Source organism: Miscanthus floridulus, chromosome 3, assembly GCF_019320115.1.
Source record: "Miscanthus floridulus cultivar M001 chromosome 3, ASM1932011v1, whole genome shotgun sequence".
In the NCBI taxonomy this organism is placed as follows: Eukaryota; Viridiplantae; Streptophyta; class Magnoliopsida; order Poales; family Poaceae; genus Miscanthus; species Miscanthus floridulus.
The window spans coordinates 145,895,385-145,916,925 of record NC_089582.1 but is presented as its reverse complement, the minus strand read 5'-3'; the positions used below and the strand labels follow the sequence as shown (position 1 = coordinate 145,916,925).

At 43.9% G+C, this 21,541-nt stretch overlaps 3 protein-coding genes across 8 annotated transcripts; 2 read left to right on the top strand and 1 right to left on the bottom strand.

The window, feature by feature from the left end:
• The first annotated feature begins 368 nt into the window (after positions 1–368).
• LOC136547404 (uncharacterized) lies at positions 369–5,603 on the top strand. The gene is made up of 11 exons (XM_066539355.1): positions 369–934; positions 2,039–2,126; positions 2,224–2,315; positions 2,420–2,538; positions 3,445–3,560; positions 3,638–3,765; positions 3,862–3,948; positions 4,361–4,421; positions 4,542–4,582; positions 4,676–4,796; positions 5,321–5,603. Exons 1-11 carry the CDS (start codon positions 585–587, stop codon positions 5,378–5,380), a joined length of 1,263 nt encoding a protein of 420 aa, XP_066395452.1. The 5' UTR covers positions 369–584; the 3' UTR covers positions 5,381–5,603.
• A 2,061-nt stretch (positions 5,604–7,664) lies between these two features.
• On the top strand, positions 7,665–14,349 carry LOC136542754 (protein ENHANCED DISEASE RESISTANCE 2-like). 6 transcript variants are annotated; one of them, XM_066535334.1, is made up of 22 exons: positions 7,665–8,262; positions 8,749–8,823; positions 9,215–9,268; positions 9,355–9,420; positions 9,830–9,927; positions 10,006–10,061; positions 10,152–10,268; positions 10,354–10,394; positions 10,493–10,593; positions 10,946–11,041; positions 11,134–11,198; positions 11,282–11,353; positions 11,468–11,623; positions 11,804–12,006; positions 12,120–12,159; positions 12,271–12,416; positions 12,504–12,605; positions 12,809–12,853; positions 12,932–13,072; positions 13,166–13,261; positions 13,574–13,675; positions 13,882–14,349. In XM_066535334.1, exons 1-22 carry the CDS (start codon positions 7,726–7,728, stop codon positions 14,053–14,055), a joined length of 2,583 nt encoding a protein of 860 aa, XP_066391431.1. In that variant the 5' UTR covers positions 7,665–7,725; the 3' UTR covers positions 14,056–14,349. The 6 variants fall into 6 exon arrangements, with proteins under 6 accessions (XP_066391431.1, XP_066391430.1, XP_066391432.1 ...); XM_066535333.1 differs by having other exon boundaries at positions 11,777–12,006; XM_066535335.1 differs by lacking the exon at positions 13,166–13,261 and having other exon boundaries at positions 11,777–12,006.
• Positions 14,350–15,099: 750 nt separating this feature from the next.
• On the bottom strand, positions 15,100–18,525 carry LOC136547403 (N6-mAMP deaminase-like). The gene is made up of 11 exons (XM_066539354.1): positions 18,291–18,525; positions 17,300–17,370; positions 17,054–17,145; positions 16,902–16,961; positions 16,568–16,792; positions 16,397–16,473; positions 16,235–16,304; positions 15,995–16,108; positions 15,844–15,910; positions 15,650–15,754; positions 15,100–15,576 (listed from the first exon to the last, which is right to left on the bottom strand). Exons 1-11 carry the CDS (start codon positions 18,410–18,412, stop codon positions 15,428–15,430), a joined length of 1,152 nt encoding a protein of 383 aa, XP_066395451.1. The 5' UTR covers positions 18,413–18,525; the 3' UTR covers positions 15,100–15,427.
• Between the last annotated feature and the right edge of the window lie 3,016 nt (positions 18,526–21,541).

Genomic DNA, 21,541 nt, shown 5'->3' with positions numbered 1-21,541 from the left:
GGGGCCAACGTGCCAGAGACACAAATTACAGAGCCGACCCCACCTAACAGAGAGAGTGAGAGACACTTCACTGCGGCGAACAAGTTGGCCCAGCAGACACGAGCTAGATCCACCCTCTCTCCGTATACTTAGGATGAAAACGGTACGGATATTTTCCGACCGTATTTAAAACCAAATCCGTTTAGAGGGGTTGAGATCTATCCGTATCCGAGTTCGGATATCCAACGTCCGATATCGTATCCGTATCCGAATACTCAAATCGCATATTTATGATGTCGATATCCAATCGTATCCTATCCAACATAGTTGACATTATCCATATTTGAATCCAAATCTGGACATAAATATAAAAACAAATGTAACGTATACTCCAGTGCCCGACGGCCGAACACGTGACTCCAGCCAATGAGGGCGCACCACGTCACCCCATCGCCACTCATATAAAACCTCTTGACCTCAGTGCCCGCCGCCGGCGACCACCAGACAGCAGCCCGCCACCGCCGCACGCACCGCGAGGAGGCCTCGAGCGGCAAGCTCGTCGAGAGACACCAAGTCAGCGAAGCCCCGAACCGTCCCTCCCTCCCATGGCCGTCCGCCGCAGGCCCGCGGCGGCCGCTGCCGGGGACCCGCCTCCGCAGGCGCCACCGGCAGATGCGGCAGCGGCGCCAGACGAACCGGTTCTCCGGCCGCCGAACCTGCGCGTGGCCGCTGTGGCGGCGGCGCTCTTCCTCGCGCCCTTCTCGTACCTCGCGTTCGTGCACTACCCGCTGGGCGCCGATCTGCAGCGATCCATCCTCAAATGCGGCGCCATGAGCCTCGTTGGCTTCTGCGTCGCGCTCAAGCTCATCCCTGTCGCGGCCCGCTACCACCTCCGCCGCCGGATGTTCGGCTACGACATCAACAAGAAAGGCTTGCCCACGGGCCAAATCAAAGTGTGAGTGCGCTAGCACATTTGCTTGTCCTATTGCAGATGCCATTGCTCTAGGAGTAGACTTAATACTAGATTCGAGTGTTTGCCTTCAGGACAACACGTTTTGCTGGTTTATTGATGCAGCAGTGCTGTCAATATACTTGATATCAGCTCGATTGAAGTCAATTGCATAGCTGCAGCCTTGAGAGTTGAATTTGTTCGGTTCCTCTGCATGGCTTGGAAACTGTCGTTCAAAAAGAGATTGCTAAGAAATGGTGCATAAGTTGGAAATTAGAGATTGCCCGCTCTTTGGATACTAGGTGAAGTTGTGTAGGGGTGGCTTAGGCTGCTTCTTTGTAGTTGATTATGGACTCCCAACCTACTTCAAGGGTTACAATTTAATAATTTGATTTTTATCATCTTATGGATTCAGTAATCTTTAGATGAAATTTGTGTGCTTTAGAGAGTTCATCCCCTTTTGTTTAATGGAGTAAATAAATTCTAAAATAAGTAGTCCAAGCTTTGTTTACGCTTTAATTTGGATGCCTAGCTTCGCTGATGTACTGAAGAGGCAATATAATTACAATCTTGAACAAGCTTCACAATAATATCCCTTATCTTTTTTTTTCATTATATAAACTCTTAATGAACCAGCTGCAAAGCAATGGGTTGCTAAAAGCTTTCCCTTTAACTCACATATGTAGATTTCATGTACCGCCTCATCTCCCTGTGTGTATGCAAACCAAATTCTTTGTATGACTCGGCAAATGTCCTTGGTTCTCTGAATAACAGATATATTTAGAAAATTCTAAAAAGTTTTGCTTGTTATGATGCCTTGTTAATGTTTTCCCCCAATTATGATGTTGCATGCTAGTACATATATGTGACTTAAGGTTGTGATAAACTCAGTAGGAGACACTTTTGACAAGCTCTTGAAGGTGTAACATTAGTATTTTAGATCATTATGTAGGAATTCATATTTAACAACTGAAGACACAATGTTATAAGTTAAAGAATACCACTGTATGCACCATTCAGTAAAAAACTTTAGCAGGATCTGGTCTGACCTGTAGCTATAGTCATGTTAAAGGCCATTCTTGTTTGTCTAAACATTGTTTTTTTTTGCAGGCCTGAGGCACTAGGTCTTGTTGTGGGGATTGTCTACTTGGTTATTGCTATTATATTTCAGCAGTTTCACTATGCCCCAGACTCCATTGTATGCCGTGACTAGCAGTATTGTTTTGACATTTACAAACTATGTCTTATGTCCTGAAACATATTTCACAATGGCTATTGATGTCTTCTTGTTGCAGTGGCTTGTTGAATATAATGCAGCGTTGACATCAGTCTGCTTTATGATTCTTCTTGGATTTGTTGATGATGTTCTTGATGTTCCATGGAGAGTGTATGTTGCTTGTCAGACTGTCTTTCTGTTCACTTAAATAGTGATGTGCTACCACTATTGTGTTGCTGATAAATTGATTTTCGAAATGTCCTGCATTGAAACAGGAAACTGGCGTTGCCAACGTTTGCAGCACTCCCATTGCTGATGGCATATGCTGGTGGCACTTCCATTATCATTCCAAAGCCTTTAACTCCTTATGTTGGACTAACAGTTTTGGAGCTAGGTATGTGTATCCACTTAAAGCAGGTTGAAAGTGTATATTTACTATTTGGTGGTTGCAGCACTTGTGTTTGTTTTTTTGCTGTTATACAACCAGGAGACAATTATAGAAATCCACAGGCATAGCAGACCTCACTATGAAATCCTTAGCTTGTTAGTCATTCACTCTTGATTATAACTCATAAAATAGAATGTGTTTGTCAGTGTCTATGTTCTTCAACACCATATTTTATCTACTATAGTGTCTATCAAGTCTTGCCTGCTGATACTGTTTTATTTTGTTCCTCATTTTTGTGGCCTAGGTTCCCTGTTAGTCTTTGATCTTTAGCTTTTTTCCATTGTCCAAATAAGCCCTCCACTTTGGATCTTTGTCCAAATGTGCCACTCCTTATAGGTCAGTGACAGTAACTTATCATGTTTCTGGAAAACTGAAAAAGTTTTTTTGTGGAATAGTTTTACATTATGCAGTCTTTTGGAGATTTGTGGACTTTAGAAGTTGACTTTATTAGATCATCAGGATCACAGATTCATATGCTTACTATCTCGTGCAACTCTGTCACTTGTATTTTTAAGAGACTCACAACCTGTTTGTTCACATTTTGATAGAATCTGATATTTGCATTGACTGAGCATGATAATTCTGTAATAGCGTAATGTTTTGCTTCATTACTGGCGACAATGCTTTATGCCTGGTGTGTGGATGTTGATTGGTAAGCATACTAGATAATAATCTCTCTTCAGTGCCTGTTTTCGTGAACTATTTGCAAAAATTTCCTCAATTGCATGATTACTTGTGTGCGTTTACTTGTGAAGCCTATTTCCAATTTCACCTCTGTTGCTGAACCCTGTTTCTGATTCTGTAATCAGAAGCTATTCTATACACTGATCTTTTGTTTCCTTTGGCATGCAGGTTTATTTTACAAGCTATTCATGCTCTTGTTAGCAGTCTTTTGTACAAACTCGATAAATATACATGCTGGCCTAAATGGACTTGAAGTTGGGCAGACAGTTGTTATATCTGCTGCGGTATAAACAAAATATATTCCTTTTGTACATGAATTCTGCATACCACTCATGTCCTGATGGTGTGTGGCCTTTCCCAGGTTTTGATACATAATGTAATGCGCATAGCATCTTCTACAGACATTGAAACTCAGCAAGCTCATGAATTCTCTATTTATCTTGTCCTGCCTTTCCTAATCATTTCATTAGCTTTGCTAGCTTTTAACTGGTAAGGACCTTGAGAAACACACTATATCTGTTTAAATCGGAGTTTTGTTTGTCTCTTTTTTTTCTTTGGAGAAAAATCATGACATTTATGCATCAGGTACCCTTCAATTGTTTTTGTTGGTGATACCTACACCTATTTTGCTGGAATGGCTTTGGCTGTGATAGGAATTTTGGGACATTTCAGGTAAACATCTTTAATTGTTTCCTACAAATTTCACTAGTACTTTATTATTTATCAGTCAAGAATACTCAGCCAGTGTGATCTATGTTGTCAGTTGTTTTCTTGTTTGGATGCATGTGCATAAAAGCATTTCCCCTATTTTTCTTTTCTGGCTTTTCATTCTTTTACTGCATCTCCTTTTTTTTTGTGTTGCATTTTCCCATTTTTTATCACGAATTTCATAGGGTGGATATGTGTCAGGGTGGAAAAGCTATCTTCGCTGTGAGCCCAAACTTGTGCCATCGACACTGTTTATGCTCATCCACCTGACATCTGTAGCATTAGTGTGCTAGATTTACATACTGACATGCAGTTCATTTTACCTATTATCATTTGTAATAACTGAATCTGATCAATGACCGTTTTGAGTTTGCAGTGAGACGTTATTGCTCTTCTTTTTACCTCAAGTTCTAAATTTCTTGTGTTCAGTCCCACAGGTCAGGAGAAATAATTTTCATTTAATTTCTTTATTTTGACTCTCTGAGATATGAGTGTTTTGTAGCTGAGTAGGTACTTGATATGCTTAAACTTCAGAATTATGTCTTTGTTTCCTGCAGCTCTTTCACTTTGTTCCTTGCCCAAGACATAGGTTGCCGAGGTACTTTTCTGTTGCTTTGATCTATAAACCATGAAGAGAACTTATTACGCTATGAGTTCTTATGGAGTTTCTAAAATATGCTTCCGTCCACAGGTTTGATCCTGAAACGGGTCTTTTGACTGGTACAAAAGATGGGAATCTAGTTAACATATTCCTTAGGTTATTTGGAAAGTGCTCAGAGAAGGCCCTTTGCATAAGGCTCCTTAGTTTCCAGGTAGACTTGAAATGCACTCTTGCTGCAGACTACTATTGTACTATGTTGCAAACTTGTTTCTTGACTTCTGAAGATCTTGTGAACTGGCTCTGTTTTTATTATTTGGTTATGCTGCAAAGAAGTCATAATTATTCACATTTGCAAAATTCTTATTCTGAACAGGGGATAAGCTCTTTTCTAACAGCTAGAGAATAGACGAAAGAACTAAGTTAGTTAGATGTTTATGTTGAACTAAGTAAAAGTTTCATCAGTTAAATCTGAACTCAGACCTGGCATTAACAACCCTTTCAGAGTGCGCGTCAATGTAAATCAGCAGAGTTGTCTGATACGTAGCACGACAATAGCTATAAGTCACAACTTGATATATCTGCATTGTGATGTACAATAGCACGACAATAGCTATACGGCAATAGCTATAAGTCACAACTTGATATATCTGCATTGTGATGTACAATCACGTGAATGCATTGTGTTTACATTTCGTTTGGGGATCGATCATAACCCTTCGTCTTCATGTCTAACAGGCTCTATGTTGTGTATTCTGCTTCTGGCTAAGATACATGCTTACCGGATGGTACAAGTGATCACCTGGGAAAGGCTCTCCAACTTGTCGCCCAGCTCGTTTGAAAAATCAGTTGCATCTGATGGCTGTTGTTTTCGTCGACTAACCACCCAAAATTTCCAGTAGTATTCACGCAGTAGGTTTTGGATTCGTTTCCTATACTTGTGCTAACTACATTTTCCAAAATTTTGTAACTATATATGTACAATGCCTTTGGCTTCAAGGAAGCTTGCTGCACGCCTGAACTCTCTAGTCTGTATACTTGTGTACCAAGAGCCTGATTCTTGCCTGATATCATGTTTAGTTTAAGGAGTGGGACGATGGAATTGGAAAGAGAAAAATGTATTGTAGGTCCTTAAACTTTTCTCGAATTCGTATTTGGGTCCATAAACTCTAAGTCCACTCGTGGACCTAGATAATCACTCTGAGAGATCACACACCTAGATGAGAATACGAGAAAACTTTAGCTTTGAGAGTTAAAAGAGACCTATATGAGAATTCTAAGAAAAGTTTGAATTTTAGGGCCTTTTTGGCAGGGCTCCGATGGCTTCGGCCCCTGTTCACCTGTCGACCGCCCACGGGCTGACGGGGGCTACTGTTTATCGGAGCCGTTTTTCTCTCTCCTCCTTTTCTCTCTCACAGACACCGCCGGAGCCGGAGAAGCTCGTTTTTCGGGCTTCGCGGCTCCGGCTCCCCCTGGCACCTATCGGCCCGTGGGCGGCCGACAGGTGCGGGAGCCGGAGCCGCGGGAGCCCTGCCAAAGAGGCACTTAATCTCTCTTTTTTGTTTGGCCTGATCACGAAATGGGGACTTCTTTTTTTTGTTTGGCCTGATCACGAAATGGTTTAATGTGATGGAAAATGGTGCCTTTTTTTCATCACCAAAACAAAGATCAATGGCCCTGTTTGGATCCAGGGGCTAGAGCTAGTTTGTGCTAGTTTGAGCTCAACTAGCCCAAAAGTATTTAAACAGGAGGGCAGAGTGGGTTATTTGCAACTAGCCCACCCCAAAAAACTATCCCCAAAAGAGGTGATTATTTGGTCTAGTTCTGGTGGGGCCCACTGAAAACTCTTATTTTTTTATTACTCCACCCGCACCGGATCCTCGCGACTCCCATCCCCCCATCGCGACTCGCGCCGCCGCTTCAATCTGCCAAAGGAGCAGCGCCGGCGGCCCCCCTGAGGCGGATCTCGGTCGCCCACGCCGCCTCCCTCCCTCCCGCCGTGCCCTTCCCCTCTGTCTCCAAGGCCGCCGCCGTCGTAAGCTCCGGCCACAACAGGTCGCCTCCACCGGGCCACTTGCTGCGTAGGTGAGAGTGAGCCACGTCTCCGTACCTCCAGATCGACCCCGCTCTGTTGTGCTCTGATCTAGAGAAGTTCGCCATAGACGGAGACGGGTTCGACGACTTGTGGAGCTCGCAGGTGAGAGTGAGGTTTGCTACTTGAACTTTCTTGCAAAAATTTTTATCCAATTACACTTGTTCATCTAAGTCTCATTGTGTGCCTTTGAAAATATGTAGGGAAGTATTATGTGGTTGATGCGGGGTACCCAAACCGGCCGGGCTACCTTTCACCATACAGATGTACAAGGTACCATGTGGAGCAATGGCAAAACGGCCCGCCGCCACAAGGTATGAAAGAAACCTTTAACCATGCACATGCCAAAGTTAGGAATGTCATAGAGCGAACTTTTGGAGTGTTGAAGATGAAGTTTAGGATTTTGTTGAACATGCCAAGATTTCTAGAGGAGAAGCAAACTAGAATTATTGTTGCTTGTATGGCTCTTCATAATTTTATTCGAGAGAGCAGAATTGCGGATAGAGAATTTGATGCCTGTGATGCGGATGAAAATTATAACCCAATGCCTAGTTCTTTGGCATCAGCATGGCCAGAAGATGAACCTCTGGTTGAAGATGTCAACATGAATGCCTTCCGTGATGAATTAGCTCATGCTTTGTTTCATGGAATGTAATTTTTTTGTTTAGCTTGATTGAGGACTTGTAAGTTTGAGTGACACATCTCATATTTATGGATAAATTAAAATTTATTGTGATTTGGATGCTTGATTTGTAAAACTAATGTATTTGTATCATTTGTGTGCGGGAGGAGGCCACACAAGAGCCTGCCACACCAAATCCGGCTGGAAAGATGGTTTAAATGAGCCAAATAATTAGAAAAGTACATTTATTGTTAATCTAATCCTTGTATCCAAACACCTCTTGGACTAAAGTTAGTTCAGGGCTAGTCTAGAGCTATAAACTAGCTCTAACTTCTAGCCGAGCTAGAGTATCCAAACAGGGCCAATATATGGATGGATGTATGCCTCCATGATCCATGAATGACTACTATCATATCCTAGATAAGTAGGATGACATCATTGATCATGCTAAACACAATGGGTTGTGTTAGCCCATTAACTGCTACTGCTACTATCTTTAGAAGGCTTAATCAATGTCAAATACGGGAGGCCACTGCGCGTCTCCCGCCCCGCCACCCTTGCAACCAACCGCTCCCTCCCCTTCCTCCCTCTCCACGCCGATCGCGCCCCCCAGGCCCAGAGTCCAGAGCGTCGCGCGCCAAGGGGAAGATGCTGAGCTCGTCGGCGTCGAGGCGGGAGGCCGCGGCGGCAAGGGCGACCAAGAGCGGCGAGGTCCCCAAGTCGGCCGCCATCTCCTGGAAGGACGTCGCGGCCACCGCCAGGAGCGGCGAGCTGTCCAAGGCGGTGGCTGGCGCCGAGCTCTCCAAGGCGGTGGCCGCCGTCAGGGAGGCCGCGGCCGTGCACCACGAGGGATGGATGGTGCGCTACGGCCGCCGGAAGATCGGCAGGTCCTTCTTCCACACGCGCTACTTCGTGCTCGAGAGCAGGCTGCTCGCCTACTACAAGAAGAAGCCCAAGGACAACATGGTACGATTCGATTGCCATTTCCATAGGTGCTAGGGTTTGTTCTTACTGGAGCTAGCGCCTCCAACCTCTGAACAGTTCGGTCGGTTTTATTTGGGTGCCCAATGTGGGTTGCCTTTGTCTTTGCCTAGGATTACAGTCTGGTAGAACATTGGGTGCTCCCTGTTGCAAACATGGGAGCCTGCTGTTATATCACCCAAAACAAAGTGGTGATCCATTAAGCACGATGATTATGTTTTCATTGTTGCAATTAATTATGTATCAAAATCGCCGATTAGTCAACATTAAGTTTTCGATTTTAATTATTTTTTCCTTTAGTTATCTGCATTCGTGCTGTTTCTGATACTGTACTATGAACTACTCTCTTAGTTATGCTTGATTTCCCAATATATTATATATTCATCCTACCTGCCACCTGAATCGCATTAGCACCAAAGTATCCTTTCTGATGTTTGATAACTTCGGTGAAATTTGTCATTGTTCATCCAGGTGCCCCTCAAGTCGCTGCTGATAGATGGGAATTGCAGGGTGGAGGATAGGGGGCTCAAAAATCATCATGGGCAAGTGAGTTTGGCCTCCAGTTTTGTTTACTAACTTGAATTGTGAATGTTATGTGGTCAGTAATCTTCATGTGTACTACATCCTGCTACAAGAAGCTTGGTAGATGCCTTCTTCCTAAGAAAATGAAATACGCCATAAACATATATGTGTCTGAGATCATCTTCTTGTATGACAAACTGATTGTGAAAAAGGGCCCACTACCATCTCAACTACTATATAATGCACCTCACTAAGTACATGCGGATGTATAGGATGCAACAACAACCAAGCACTTTAAAACTATATAATGCACCGCACTAAGTGTTCCATGGCATGTGATTTTTCTACTTTCCTTGGCAATCGCAGTTGGATTTTCCTGTGCTTATTCTCATCCCTCCCATGGGTTCTTTTTCAGATGATTTATGTTCTCTGCGTTTATAACCAGAAAGAGAAGGAGCATCAAATAACGGTTAGTTGAAGTAGCTTCAACCATTAAACAGAACCACAATCCTCCCTGATTTATCTAGTTTCAAGTGACAAGTATTCAATCCACAGATGGGTGCACATGATATTGAAGATGCATTGGCCTGGAAAAAGAAAATAGAGCTCCTCATTGATCAGGTGCAGTAAGTCTCTGTTTCAGCCCCATTTTTACAGCTATGGCACAATTGCTACAAGCATGTCTTGAGAAAGCTTGGATTTCATATGCCCTTTTCCATATATTATTTAGGTTGGTTAACAAGTTGATGATTGCGTATTAGTTTGGTAATTAAATAGTAGGCAGTAATGTTTCACAGTAAATCACAGTGCTAGAATGTGATATGAGCTTCTTAGATCCCATAGCTCTCACTGCGTCAAAAGTACTTGACCAGTTGGTCACTGTCTTCAGAAAATTCGCAACTTAATTAAACTAAATAGCCGCTGAATCAGATGCTAGACAGCACTGTATCTTAATTCGTTTTGCATGAACATTGCAAAATCAAGGACACATTTTACATGTTATAATGCAGAACGTTTTCTTTTCTTCCAGCAACCAGACTCTGCAGCTAAAACCCATAAGGCATTTGCTACAATGGACTTTGACATGGAACTCGGAGGGCAGTTCTCCTTGTCAGACCGTGACAGTGCGTAAGTGGCATTACATGTCTTCGAGTATCTTGTGTAAGGAATTTTACTGAATTAGCTAGAAACTTAATATTAATGTAGAGCTGAAGACGAAGAGGAACGGCCCACTTTAGTTCGCAGGACAACTATAGGGAATGGTAAGAAGTCATGCTAACTGATCTTTGTGAAGTTGTGTACTGATTTGCAGCATTTGTGTTCATAATTCACCATATCATTTCTGTTCTTAGGTCCCCCCGAATCAATACATGATTGGACCAAAGATGCTGATTTTGGTATGTCCAGTCAGAATGACCCCACTCAACTCTATTCTAAGAAGAATTGGCGACTACTTCGATGCCAAAATGGCAAGTCTGTGTTTCTTTCCTTAGGTGTTAATCCTTCCTTGGAGGATGTTTGAAGTTGGGATCGCTTACCGGTTTGCATTGGCAGGGTTGCGCATTTATGAAGAACTTCTGGAAGTTGAATACCTTGTATGTTCCAATTGTAGTGCCTTTTCTTCTCCAAAATAAATCTGGGTACAACCTGAAACTCTAAAGCTGATGACAACATGCTACTGCATGCCATGTAGGCAAGAGGCTGTAGCCGAGCTATGAGGGCTGTTGGTGTAGTGGAAGCCACAAGTGAAGCCATTTTTGGGCTGATGATGAGCATGGATGCAACAAGATACGAGTAAGCAACTGGTCCTTTAACTTAGTGGTTTCCCTAATACAAATACCCCCGTTTGAGGCCTATTTCTTAGTGACAAGCCTTTGACCAACAAGTACTCTATTAGTATATAATTTCAGTGCCACAAATTTGTACTCTATTAGTTTATATTTAAACACAATTATTTATGTGTGTATTTGTAAGTGGTCTTTCCCTTTTTTTTGGAAACATAGTCTTTCCCTTTATTTTCCTTCTTAATATAATGATGCACCACAGGCACACAGCTCTCCTGCGTGTCCGAGAAAAAAAATGCCTTGTAAAAGAAACCGAAGGGAGTGTTTAATATCATCCTTGTTGATCTTTCTTTTCTATTTAGGTGGGACTGTAGTTTTCGCCAGGGTAGTTTAGTTGAAGAGGTTGATGGTCACACTGCAGTACTATATCATAGTTTGCAATTGCATTGGTGTCCAAGGTAACTACAATTCTCATAGATTGACAAGTTCCTGTCATAATCTTTTGCCTCTGATTATTCTAAATGTAACTTCCATCTATGTGAACGTGCAGGTTGATCTGGCCTCGGGATCTGTGTTATGTTAGGTATTGGCGACGTAATGACGATGGTAGTTATGGTAAATTGTTGAGCTATAATCATTCAAGCCCACTTTACTCTCTTTAGTGTCTTCTTTCTGACAATGTGTGTTTACACATGCAGTTGTGTTATTTCGTTCTACAGAACATCCAAACTGCAGCCGTCAACGAGGATTTGTAAGGGCTTTTATTGAAAGTAATTTTCTTGGGCCCATAATAAGTCCTGCGCCTACCTTTACTAGAAACTCCATGTATAAACAAAATTGTCAACTTCTATTCTTTTGTTTTCCTGATATTTCTAAAAATTCAGGTGGAGGATTCAAGATTTGTCCTCTTAAGTGTCGCAATGGAAGACCCCGGACTCAGGTTCAGCACCTTATGCAGATTGACCTGAAGGGATGGTTCTTGAATTACTCTACTTCCTTTCAGTATCATTCTTTGCTGCAGATACTGAACTGTGTTGCCGGTACTGAAATACTGTTTTTCTTATGACACAACCATTAACAGCTTTATATTTAGTATGAAAGAACGAATGAAATTTGTTAAACTGACCACTCAGCCTTGTTGTCTCACCAATTCATTTCTGGTCCTTATGGCTCTAATCTACACTTACTCCCAGGGCTGCGTGAATATTTTTCCCAAACAGATGATATCCATATAACTCCAAGGATTCCTGCAATGGAGAGCATGGCTGATGTGAATACAGCACAAAAGGATGAGAAGCTTACAGAAATTGACTCCAATACTAAACCAGCAGATCAAGAACATGTAGAAAATAAAAACATGGGAACGATTGATGAAGAATCGGATGACGATGAGGAGTATCAGGTTCCTGAAGCTGATATAGAGGTGCAAATATCCTAGACCAAACAATGAACAAAAACATCATGAATTCGTAACTTACTACAGATTTTGCATGTTTCCTCACTTGATACTAAACCTTGATCGAAACCAATGTACAGGAAAGCCCTAAAAAATCTGACAATGAAGCTAAACAAACGGGTTTGTTTCCCTTTTCTATTCTATATTCCTGCATTCTAATATCTGTTGTCATCAAGTTCTAGGGAAGGTGTTCTCTATTTCTGTAACAGCAGTACTTTTTCAATATGATAGATGAGCCTCCAGAAAAAAATGATTTATCTTGCTTTTCTGGAATCCTTCATCATGATCCGGATGAGAAAAGTCGCAACTGTTGGACAGTACCTGATAGCAAGCTTTTCAAAGTTCGTAGCAAGAATTTCCCAAATGACAAATCAAAGGTCTGAATCTTCCAGTTTGTATTTTATTGCTTGTGAAGCATGTTGGATAATATAAAGAATCTTAACACACTAATATCCAAGTTACAGATACCTGCTGCAAGTTATCTAATGGAGCTTGCAGCCATTGATTGGTATAAGGACACCAAGCGTATGGATAATGTTGGCAGGCAAAAAAATTGTGTTGCTCAGGTAACCAAAACACTAGCCTAATTGCTTCCATTATTCCTATGTTGCAGCTGTTATTTATTTAACTTTAAATTTTTACTATTTCAATATAATCATGATTCAGCTACAGCATGATAGTAGATGGCGTTGCTTTTATCAAGGAGCTAGGACCAGCAAAAAAAAACTTCACCTTTTATTCATGCCTCTTTCTTTTACTTCTATTATAGGTTGCTGCTGAGAAAGGGATGCATACATTTATTGTCAACTTACAGGTAAGTCACTATTCCATATAACTGTTTTGAACCTTTATCCATCCGTTTGATTTTTTTGGTGAATTTATCCTCTTGTAGATTCCCGGATCAACTCACTACAGCATGGTCATGTATTTCGTCACAAGTTCCTTGAAAAAGGGATCATTACTGCAGCGCTTCTTTGATGGCGATGATGACTTCCGCAACAGCAGACTGAAGCTCATACCATCCGTTCCAAAGGTCTTTTTTCACCCAATATCTATGTACGGTGTTACAACAGTTTTGTGTCCTTCACTTCACTTTGACTTAAAAAAGGAAAAAATAAAACTTCAGGGTTCTTGGATAGTGCGGCAGAGTGTTGGCAGCTCCCCTTGTTTGTTGGGAAAGGCATTGGATTGTACCTATGTACGAAGTCCTGGGTATTTGGAGGTGAGGCCAATAATGTTGTGCTTGAAATATTTCTAACACATCCCTTATGATTTCATCCTTGTCTTGTGTAAAAAAAGATTTATCTTGAGATGATATGTTTTGGCTAATACAATTTGACTGGTTATTACAATTAGTGCCAGATATAGAAGTGAAAAATGTCTAACTCTGCTGTCCGCATGGCTTGTAATGGGACCTTTTTTCTCTACTTATTAATATAATGATACACACTTCTCCTGCATGTTCGAGAATGAAAAATGCGAAAAATGTCATTTGTGAATAAGGCAATGCATCTGAGCCTGTAGTGTTTTGCAGGTGGACGTTGACATTGGTTCTTCTGCTGTAGCAAACGGAGTTTTGGGCTTGGTGTTTGGTGTTGTCACAACATTAGTAGTTGATATGGCTTTCCTAATACAGGTTGGTGTCTCTTCTCTACATGGATGGACTCTGTTTTTAAGTGACCTTGACGGTTTTGTTTTCTCTAAAGACTGCAAATGCAATTCACTCTCTTTTTAAGTATACTCTAGCTGGGATAAAAAAAAAACTACCAGCGACCCAGGAGGTTTTTCCTGTCCACGTCCTCACTTTTGGCTGTTACCATGCTATTACTTGTGTACTTTCAGGCAAACACATATGAGGAGCTCCCAGAGCAAGTTATAGGCGCAGCTCGGCTATCTAATGTGGAACCGTCTACAGCAGTAGTTCCTGACCTTGAAAATAACAGTGACAGCAACAGAGATAACAGCAGTAATGACGCTACATCCTCTGAGGATGATTCGTCAAAGAAGACCAACTGATTCGACTTTTCTTTGAAGATTTCGATGAGCGCCGCAGGTTGTCTAGTTCTTTTTATTCCTTTTAAGCTCTGTGCTGTGCACGTATCTTCGCGGGCTTGCATCATAGTTGCAGTCTGGTAGATCTCCTTGTGCACCTACAATTGAGCCCAGAACTTCAGACATGATCTTTTATTTCCTTCTCATTGCAGTCCGTTCTTATCCTTCACATCAATTTGTGGAGGTGATTCAGTGTACATGCTAGCAGAATTACTGTAGATGGCACCATCTGATGAACACGTTCAACTGTCTAACTAATCAGCTGAGTTATAAGTGCTTTGTGTGAGTAACCAACACATGATGGTGCTGTGCTTAGATATATCAACAAATCAGCAGAGTTCTCATAATGAAAAAAAGGGGCACTATAGGCATCGCTCTGAAAAAAAATGAGTAAATAAATAGTAAAATGATCAATGGTTCCGCAAAGACGTTATGCTCAATTTGTGGCTAAAAACAAGAAGAGGAAGTTTGAATAGTTTTTGAGAATTTTTTTTATATTTCTTGAGGAAACAGGAAAGGAATAGCTATTTAAACTTTCAGAAAGGAAGCGTGCAAAAAATGGGCTATGCATCGCAGAACTCAAAACGAGTTGAGTCGAGTCGAATTCTTTTGTGCAGTGCAGATACAAAACGAGCAACACGTCATTGTGGAAGAAATGTTCAAATCTAATTCTGTGCAGATAGATCGGACTGCAATAGAGAACAGGAAAGTCTATTTATCCGGTCATATCGATCATCTTGCGCCGAAAAATGAATCGGCGAATTGCCGGTTGCCGCATACTCCCTCTGTCCTGATTTAATTGTCGTTTCTGGTTTTCGTGCCACAAGTTTGACTCGATTTGTAGAAAATACTAGTAACATTTGTATCTCCAAATAAATTTATTAAAAAACTAGATTCAAAGATCTTTCCGATGATACTAATTATGTATCATAAATAATAATATTTTTTAATATATATTTTTGTTAAAGTTGTTTCTCAGGAAGCGAGAACGACAGATATTCTGGACGGAGGGAACTTGTTTGGGCCCGTTGGTGGCCTAGTCTGGTTCGCCCCCCTCGACAGAATAGCCCATGTTAGTTTGAGATGTATAATTGGGCCGGCCCGTCGAAGAGTCGAAGTTTCCTTCTATATAGCAAATAGCAAAGAAATGTATGGAATTACGTTAATAATAATCATTACTGTGATTCCTTTTTTTTAAGGAACATTACTATGATTCTTCTTCTAATAAGATCTTGAAAAAGGGTACATAAACGAGGTTACACAACCAGTACATTTCTTTGCACCATAAATCATACAATTGGGTTGATACATACTGATCTAATAACGGGCACACACGTTAGTTTGGTGCAGCAAGTTCATCCTGCATGAGTAGTCTCTTCTCAGCATGCTTGAACACCTCCTTCAGAGACTTCTTCACCACATCATCAGCAAAAACAAACTGTGCTGCATCCTGGGCTAGCTGAAACAGCTCGGACTTGCTGAGACCTACCAAAAGCATGCGTGTCAGTCAGGTCTGAATCAGAAACGGATCCTTATTTGCAAGTAGTAGAGGGCATACCGAAAGTCGTTGCAACAAGGTAATACTCATTTGAGAGGCTTGTTGAGAACAGTCCAGAATCATCTGTGCACAGTGACAGAGGGTGCTTTGCATTATAGAGGTCAGCTGCACAATTTCAGTATGGCTAAATTCAGAGCTGAGAAGATGATGATTCTTGATATGAACTTTTGAGTTCTGTAAGTCTAGGGACCAACCAAAGTGATGAAGCTCTAGGGAAGGAGCACCTCCTGTCATAACATTAGAAGTTAAACATATCTCGACCTGCATTTTGTCTTTTGAGTTAAGCATATTTACAAGTCACACCTAATTGACCATTAGACATGCAATGGATAAAAATAAGTTTACCGGAATCATAAGAGACTTGAGCTTCTCCCATTCTACATCATTCAGACAGCATACATGACCCAACCTCTGAGGGAAGAAGTCCAGCACTGCTTGGATTTCCTTCCGATTTGCTACCTATTGTCACTAAGCTTTGCTTTGTTGGTCAAATAGTATAGGGAAAGATTTACAAATGTTGCTGCAACCAAATAAAGATCTATAAGGAAAGAGTGGTTTCGGAGTTGATGGCATGTTTTCCCGAACCTCTCCACAGTGAATTGTAATGGGGATTCCCAGATTTTTAGCATGTTGTAGGGCAGGCAAGTATGTTTCCCTACATAAAATGTTGCAAATGTCGAGGCATATAAGCACATAGATATTTAGCATGTATCCAACTAGTCTTAGCCAGATGAAAAATGCTTTTACCATTCCCCCACAACTGGATTGCCAGAAAGATCGATGCCTATGACACCTTGGTCCTTCATTTCCATGGCTAAATTAACCTGACCAAGAGAAATAAATGATTTGTGCAGATTCTCAATAGGCCCCGCCTGTATTAGTTCAGAATATTGGTTGGTGTGAAAAATATTAACATACGGTATCCATTGCAGCCGAAGTTGTCTCACGGCGATCAATACTAAGAAGGAGCCTAACATATATCTTCTTTTTCTTTGCATCACCATCCAACAGCTTAGAATTTAGTGTTTCATTTGTTCTGAAATTAGAATCAAATAATGCGACATCAACAGCTTCAACTTCTTTCAGACCTTTAATAACAGCATCCATGTAAGACCTCTTGGTCATCCCCTTTGCTTCATTGTTCTGGACGATATGTGAGCAAAAGAAAAATCATAAAACGATTCACAATATTGTCGTATTGCTTAGAAAATTGCACAAATTACGCAAAAAAAAAAAAAACAAATAGTAGCACCTTAGGTGTTGTTCTTATTTCCAAATATACAACATTCTCTGCAGCAAAATCTTCCACAACCTGTTAATTTTGTCTGGGTTAATTTAATAAGTAATTGAGTGTACAATGGTAATACAAAAAAAAAGCAATCTTGTAATCATAATGGCAGATACCTCCTTAGCAACCCTTGTTACTGTGGCATGGTCAGTTGTAAGTATATGAAACAGGTCAAAAAGCTTGAAACACTCTGGAAGAGACCTATCACCTGTTTAATGTTTATCACTTAAAGACACAGTTAGAAGCCTCGTATATATATTGCGATTGTAAAGCAAAAGTACCAACATTCCATATAAGAGTTTTGATACAATTTATATTAGTAACTGTATTAGAAAACAATTTCAAGGGAATCGGACACTAACTCTTCATGATCACATCCTTAACATCTTCGAAGACAATGACTCCTTTGTCACCTAGTTGTTTTGCAAGTTCTCTGTTCAAATTTACCACTTGAAAGGTCAACTTTGTATGTTAATAATGATAATATGATGTCCAGAAAGGAGAGAACATTGGTAAAACTTATAATATGCTAAGCATAATATTGCCAATATATTCTCCAGAAAATAAGCATAGGTGTTTTAAATGGTATGTAAGCTGTTTAGTCCAAATATAAATAGCTAGAGCCTAGAACTACATATCCAAACAAAAAGAACCAAGCTGTGAACTAGCATTGCACTCACTAAAGGATCTGAATATTTTGTAAAAGAAATAGAAAAAAAAGGGGAAACAGAGCATCTCTGTAAACATGTAATGTCTTTAGTTGAATTAGCCAACCATGTAACACATGGCACATTTGTTTACTCCAACGACAAACATAATTTTGAGACCTATCTTCAATTATCTCATATAAGTAATAACTCATAGGGTCATTTTCAAGGAGGCCAAGTCATCTGTGATTTGTGTGAACCAAAAGCTCCATTAGAAAATTTCTTTTATCATCAAAACAAGCAAAGGTTCTCACCTACATGAGCCCTCACGTTAATACAATGCAATGAGTCCACATGTCTGCACACTGCTACTGTATGCCCTGCTTCCTAAAAAGCTACAATGCCTACAATCTCACAGTTTGCAAGCAAACCAGATTTGCTTGCTGGTAAACAAGATCAGATTCGAGCCACCAATTTTCTAGCAAGTTCCTCTCCCAAACTTTGTCACAAAATCATAATTGTCATGGAACAGACTACAGATGTTGCCCAAGGATTGGCTGAAGTCATGGATTGGCGCTGCTCTAGCATCAAATCAAGAACCTGGAGGAGCTAAGCTACCCCTACCGGTGGGTAAAAATCAAGAACCGGGACGCCAGGGGAGAGAGGGGGAGATGGGTGGGGGGGCGGTGCGGAGCGGAGCACTGACAGAAGGGTGGAATTGCGGACGGAGCCGTTGAGGTGCGCGTGGAGCTCCACCTTGGGGAGAGCGACGCACCACTCCCTCATCTCCTCGATCGACGCCGATTTCCTCTCAGTCTCAGTGTCCATGGCGGCGGCCTCTCCTCTCTCTTGGCTCTTGCTTCGCCCTGTGCCCCTCTATGATTGCTCTTGCTCGTTCAGTTTGCTGAAGACCGCCTTCGGTTCAGTCAGTGCCAGGGGCTCAGGGCGATAGGTGTGTCTTTGGATAGAAATTGATCCAAATCCTTGTACCAGTTTGAATTTGAGCTGATGAGTTAGACCCGTCTCGCCCTTCAAACATCACGACAGGACAGCTTTGGAAGAGCAGAATTTTGACCAAAATTCATCTTTTGCCTCACGGTACAAACTCGCACAGCTTGTTAAGAGAAGATTTTTGGCTGAAGTTCTTTTTTTAAAGTATAAACGCACACACGTACAGTATTAATAAACACCTTTAAAAGACTAAGTCAGAATAATTGAGGTTAACAAAGTCATGACAGATGTTAATGTTAGGGATCAACTACGATTGGGCCTTCATATGGGCCATGGGCCTTGCGCCAGTCCATACATTGCTCTATGGGAAACTGCAAACGCCGAGACAAGTCATAAAACGTGACCAAGGTCATCTTGCCCTGGACTCCTCCTTTCTCTACTGTTCCTCTTCCTTTCAACCCTACTGATTCTCTTATTCTCCTCCTTTTCTACCATAGCTACTCGGTTGCTCACATTTACTACCGGAGCTGTCGATTTTGGTACACTAGCATGAATCCTTCCACCAAGCTCTTCCTTGACGAGTTCCGAAGGCTCCTCGCCGGGGGCTTTTATATTTTTACCATTATTAAGATTGACGCACATCCGATTATCACTCTTAGAATGGCACTTACAACTTTACCAAATGAGAGAAGTTTGAGTTCTTAATTTACCACATTTGCGCATGTGGCAAGCCACGCCAGCTCGACACGCTGGCGCCCAGTCAGCATGAGCATGTGAAATGTCGTTGCTACCCCTGCCTTGCTCCTCTCTCTCCACCCCGACAACTGGGTCCCACAGCACCTGTCACTTCCAGGTGGACCCCACTCGTTAGCTTCGTCTTTCAGCTTTAGCACCTGGATGGGAGACAGCCAGACAGGCCACGCTCCTCCGTCCGCGTGCAGGAGCACCACCGGGCGCCGCTCGCCATGGCCAGAGTTCCATCACCCAGCGCCTGGATGTGGCACGCACCACAGGCTCGGCACAACCTTCACGCCCAGCTCGTCGGAGCAGCTGCTCCCCATGCAAGCTCCCCAGCGGGTGAGCCACCACCTCGGCCTCCCTCTCCGCGCGCATGGCAGCAGCACCTCGGTACCTCGGCAATGGCGAGCATGGTAGCAGCACCACGCCACGCACCCCCTGCCGTACGCCATGGAAGCTCCGCCGCGCCGCACATGACCTCCACCTCCTGGAAGCTCTCCGCCCGCCATGGAAGCTCCGTCGCGCCACGCCATGGAAGGTACTCCTCCCGCCATGGAAGGTCCTCCACCCGCTAAGGGAGCTCCGTCGTGCTGCACGGGACCTCCACCGCACGCCATGGAAGGTCCTCCGCGCCGCCATGGAAGGTCCATCGCGCCGCACGGGAACTTGACCGCACACCATGGAGCTCCACCGCCCGCCATGGAAGCTCCTCCGCCCGCTAAGGAAGCTCCACGCCGCGAGGCGCGTGAGCGGATATGACGGTGGGGCTGCCGGGTCTAGGTCCGAGGGCGACGCGGGCGTCGGGATCTTGGCCAGGGTCAGGGCCAGGGGTGGTGAGGGAGCCGGGATCTGGTCGCGGTACCGGAGCCAGGGGCGGCGACTGCGCCGGGCACGGGAGGTCGCGTAGCTGGAAGACGAAGCCGACGAGTGGGGTCCACCTGGAAGTGACAGGTGCCGCGTGGACAGGGGTAGCAACGACATTTCACATGCTCATGCTAACTGGGCGCCGGCGTGTTGAACTGGCGTGGCTTGCCACATGCGTAAATGTGGTAGAATTAAGAACTCAAACTTATCTAATATGATAAAATTATAAGTATCATCCTAAACCGTGATAATTAGATGAGCGTCGATCTAGCAATGGTAAAAATGTAAAAAGCCCCTCCTCGCCGAGCAGACCGGCACTTGGATCGGCGATTCGCCGACTTGGCCGCGTCGGTCGCGCCCCACGGCCGCGCCGTCTGCCGCCGCTTCGGTCATGACCGCGCCCACGTCTTCCGCCGCCGCCGCCTCGGTCACGACCGCGCCCACGTCTTCCGCCGCCGCCTCGGTCGCGCCAGCTCCCGTGCCCTCTGCCGCCGCATCGGTCGCACCCGCACCGTCCACCGTCACTCCCTTCGATCACCACCACGCCCGCGCCTTCCACCGCCGCTGCCTCGGTCGTCACCTCGCCCACGCCCGCGCCCATTCCTTCCACCGCCACGCTCAGGTCCTACTCCGACCCGCTCGTCGCCAGCGACCTCGAGTTCGACGGCGCCATCGACCGCGACCGCGCCGCCGTGGACCGGCTCGAGCGCGCCTGCGTGGTCGGCCCCAGTGCTGAGTACGCCTTGTTCCGCACCCCGTCCGTGATTGTGCACCCAGTCTTCCACCGCGACCTGGCGCCGCCGCACCGAGCCACGGCCACCCGCCTCCACCTCGTCCGCCCCGACGTCGTCCCGGAGGCGCTGCACCGGTTCATCGCTGACCCCGGGGTCACCTTCGTCGGGTCGGGCTCCGCTCACGACGACCACATCCCGGAGGAGCACTACGTCAAGGCCGCGCCCAACCTTCCCTCCGCTATGCAGCTGTCCTCGAGGAGCAGGTCCACCGGATGCTCCGTGAGTGGCGTGCCGAGCTCAGCGTCCCCTCCCCGGCTTCCTCTCTCCTGCAGATGGTGGTGCCCGAGGAGGAGGATGAGGTTCCCAGCACCTTGTCCAACAGGTGTTTGATGAATTGCCTCATCCTCACACAGAGCTGTTTCTCGCTTCCATTCAGTTGCAGCTGGGCTGCAGTGCTATGCAGGCAGCACAGGCCATGGCCTCCACCTTCAGAACTCCGGTTGGTGAGCTGTGAGGCTGGGCTGCGTCCTCTAACATGGCCGTCGCTCGACATGGTTGAGAGGTACTCTGTCATGTGTCTCTCTGTCTGACTCTGGAAGCCCCCATGGTATGTATCAATTCAACAACAAATCAGGTGTGTGCTTGCTGCATTTGTAGAGTCTTGGAAATG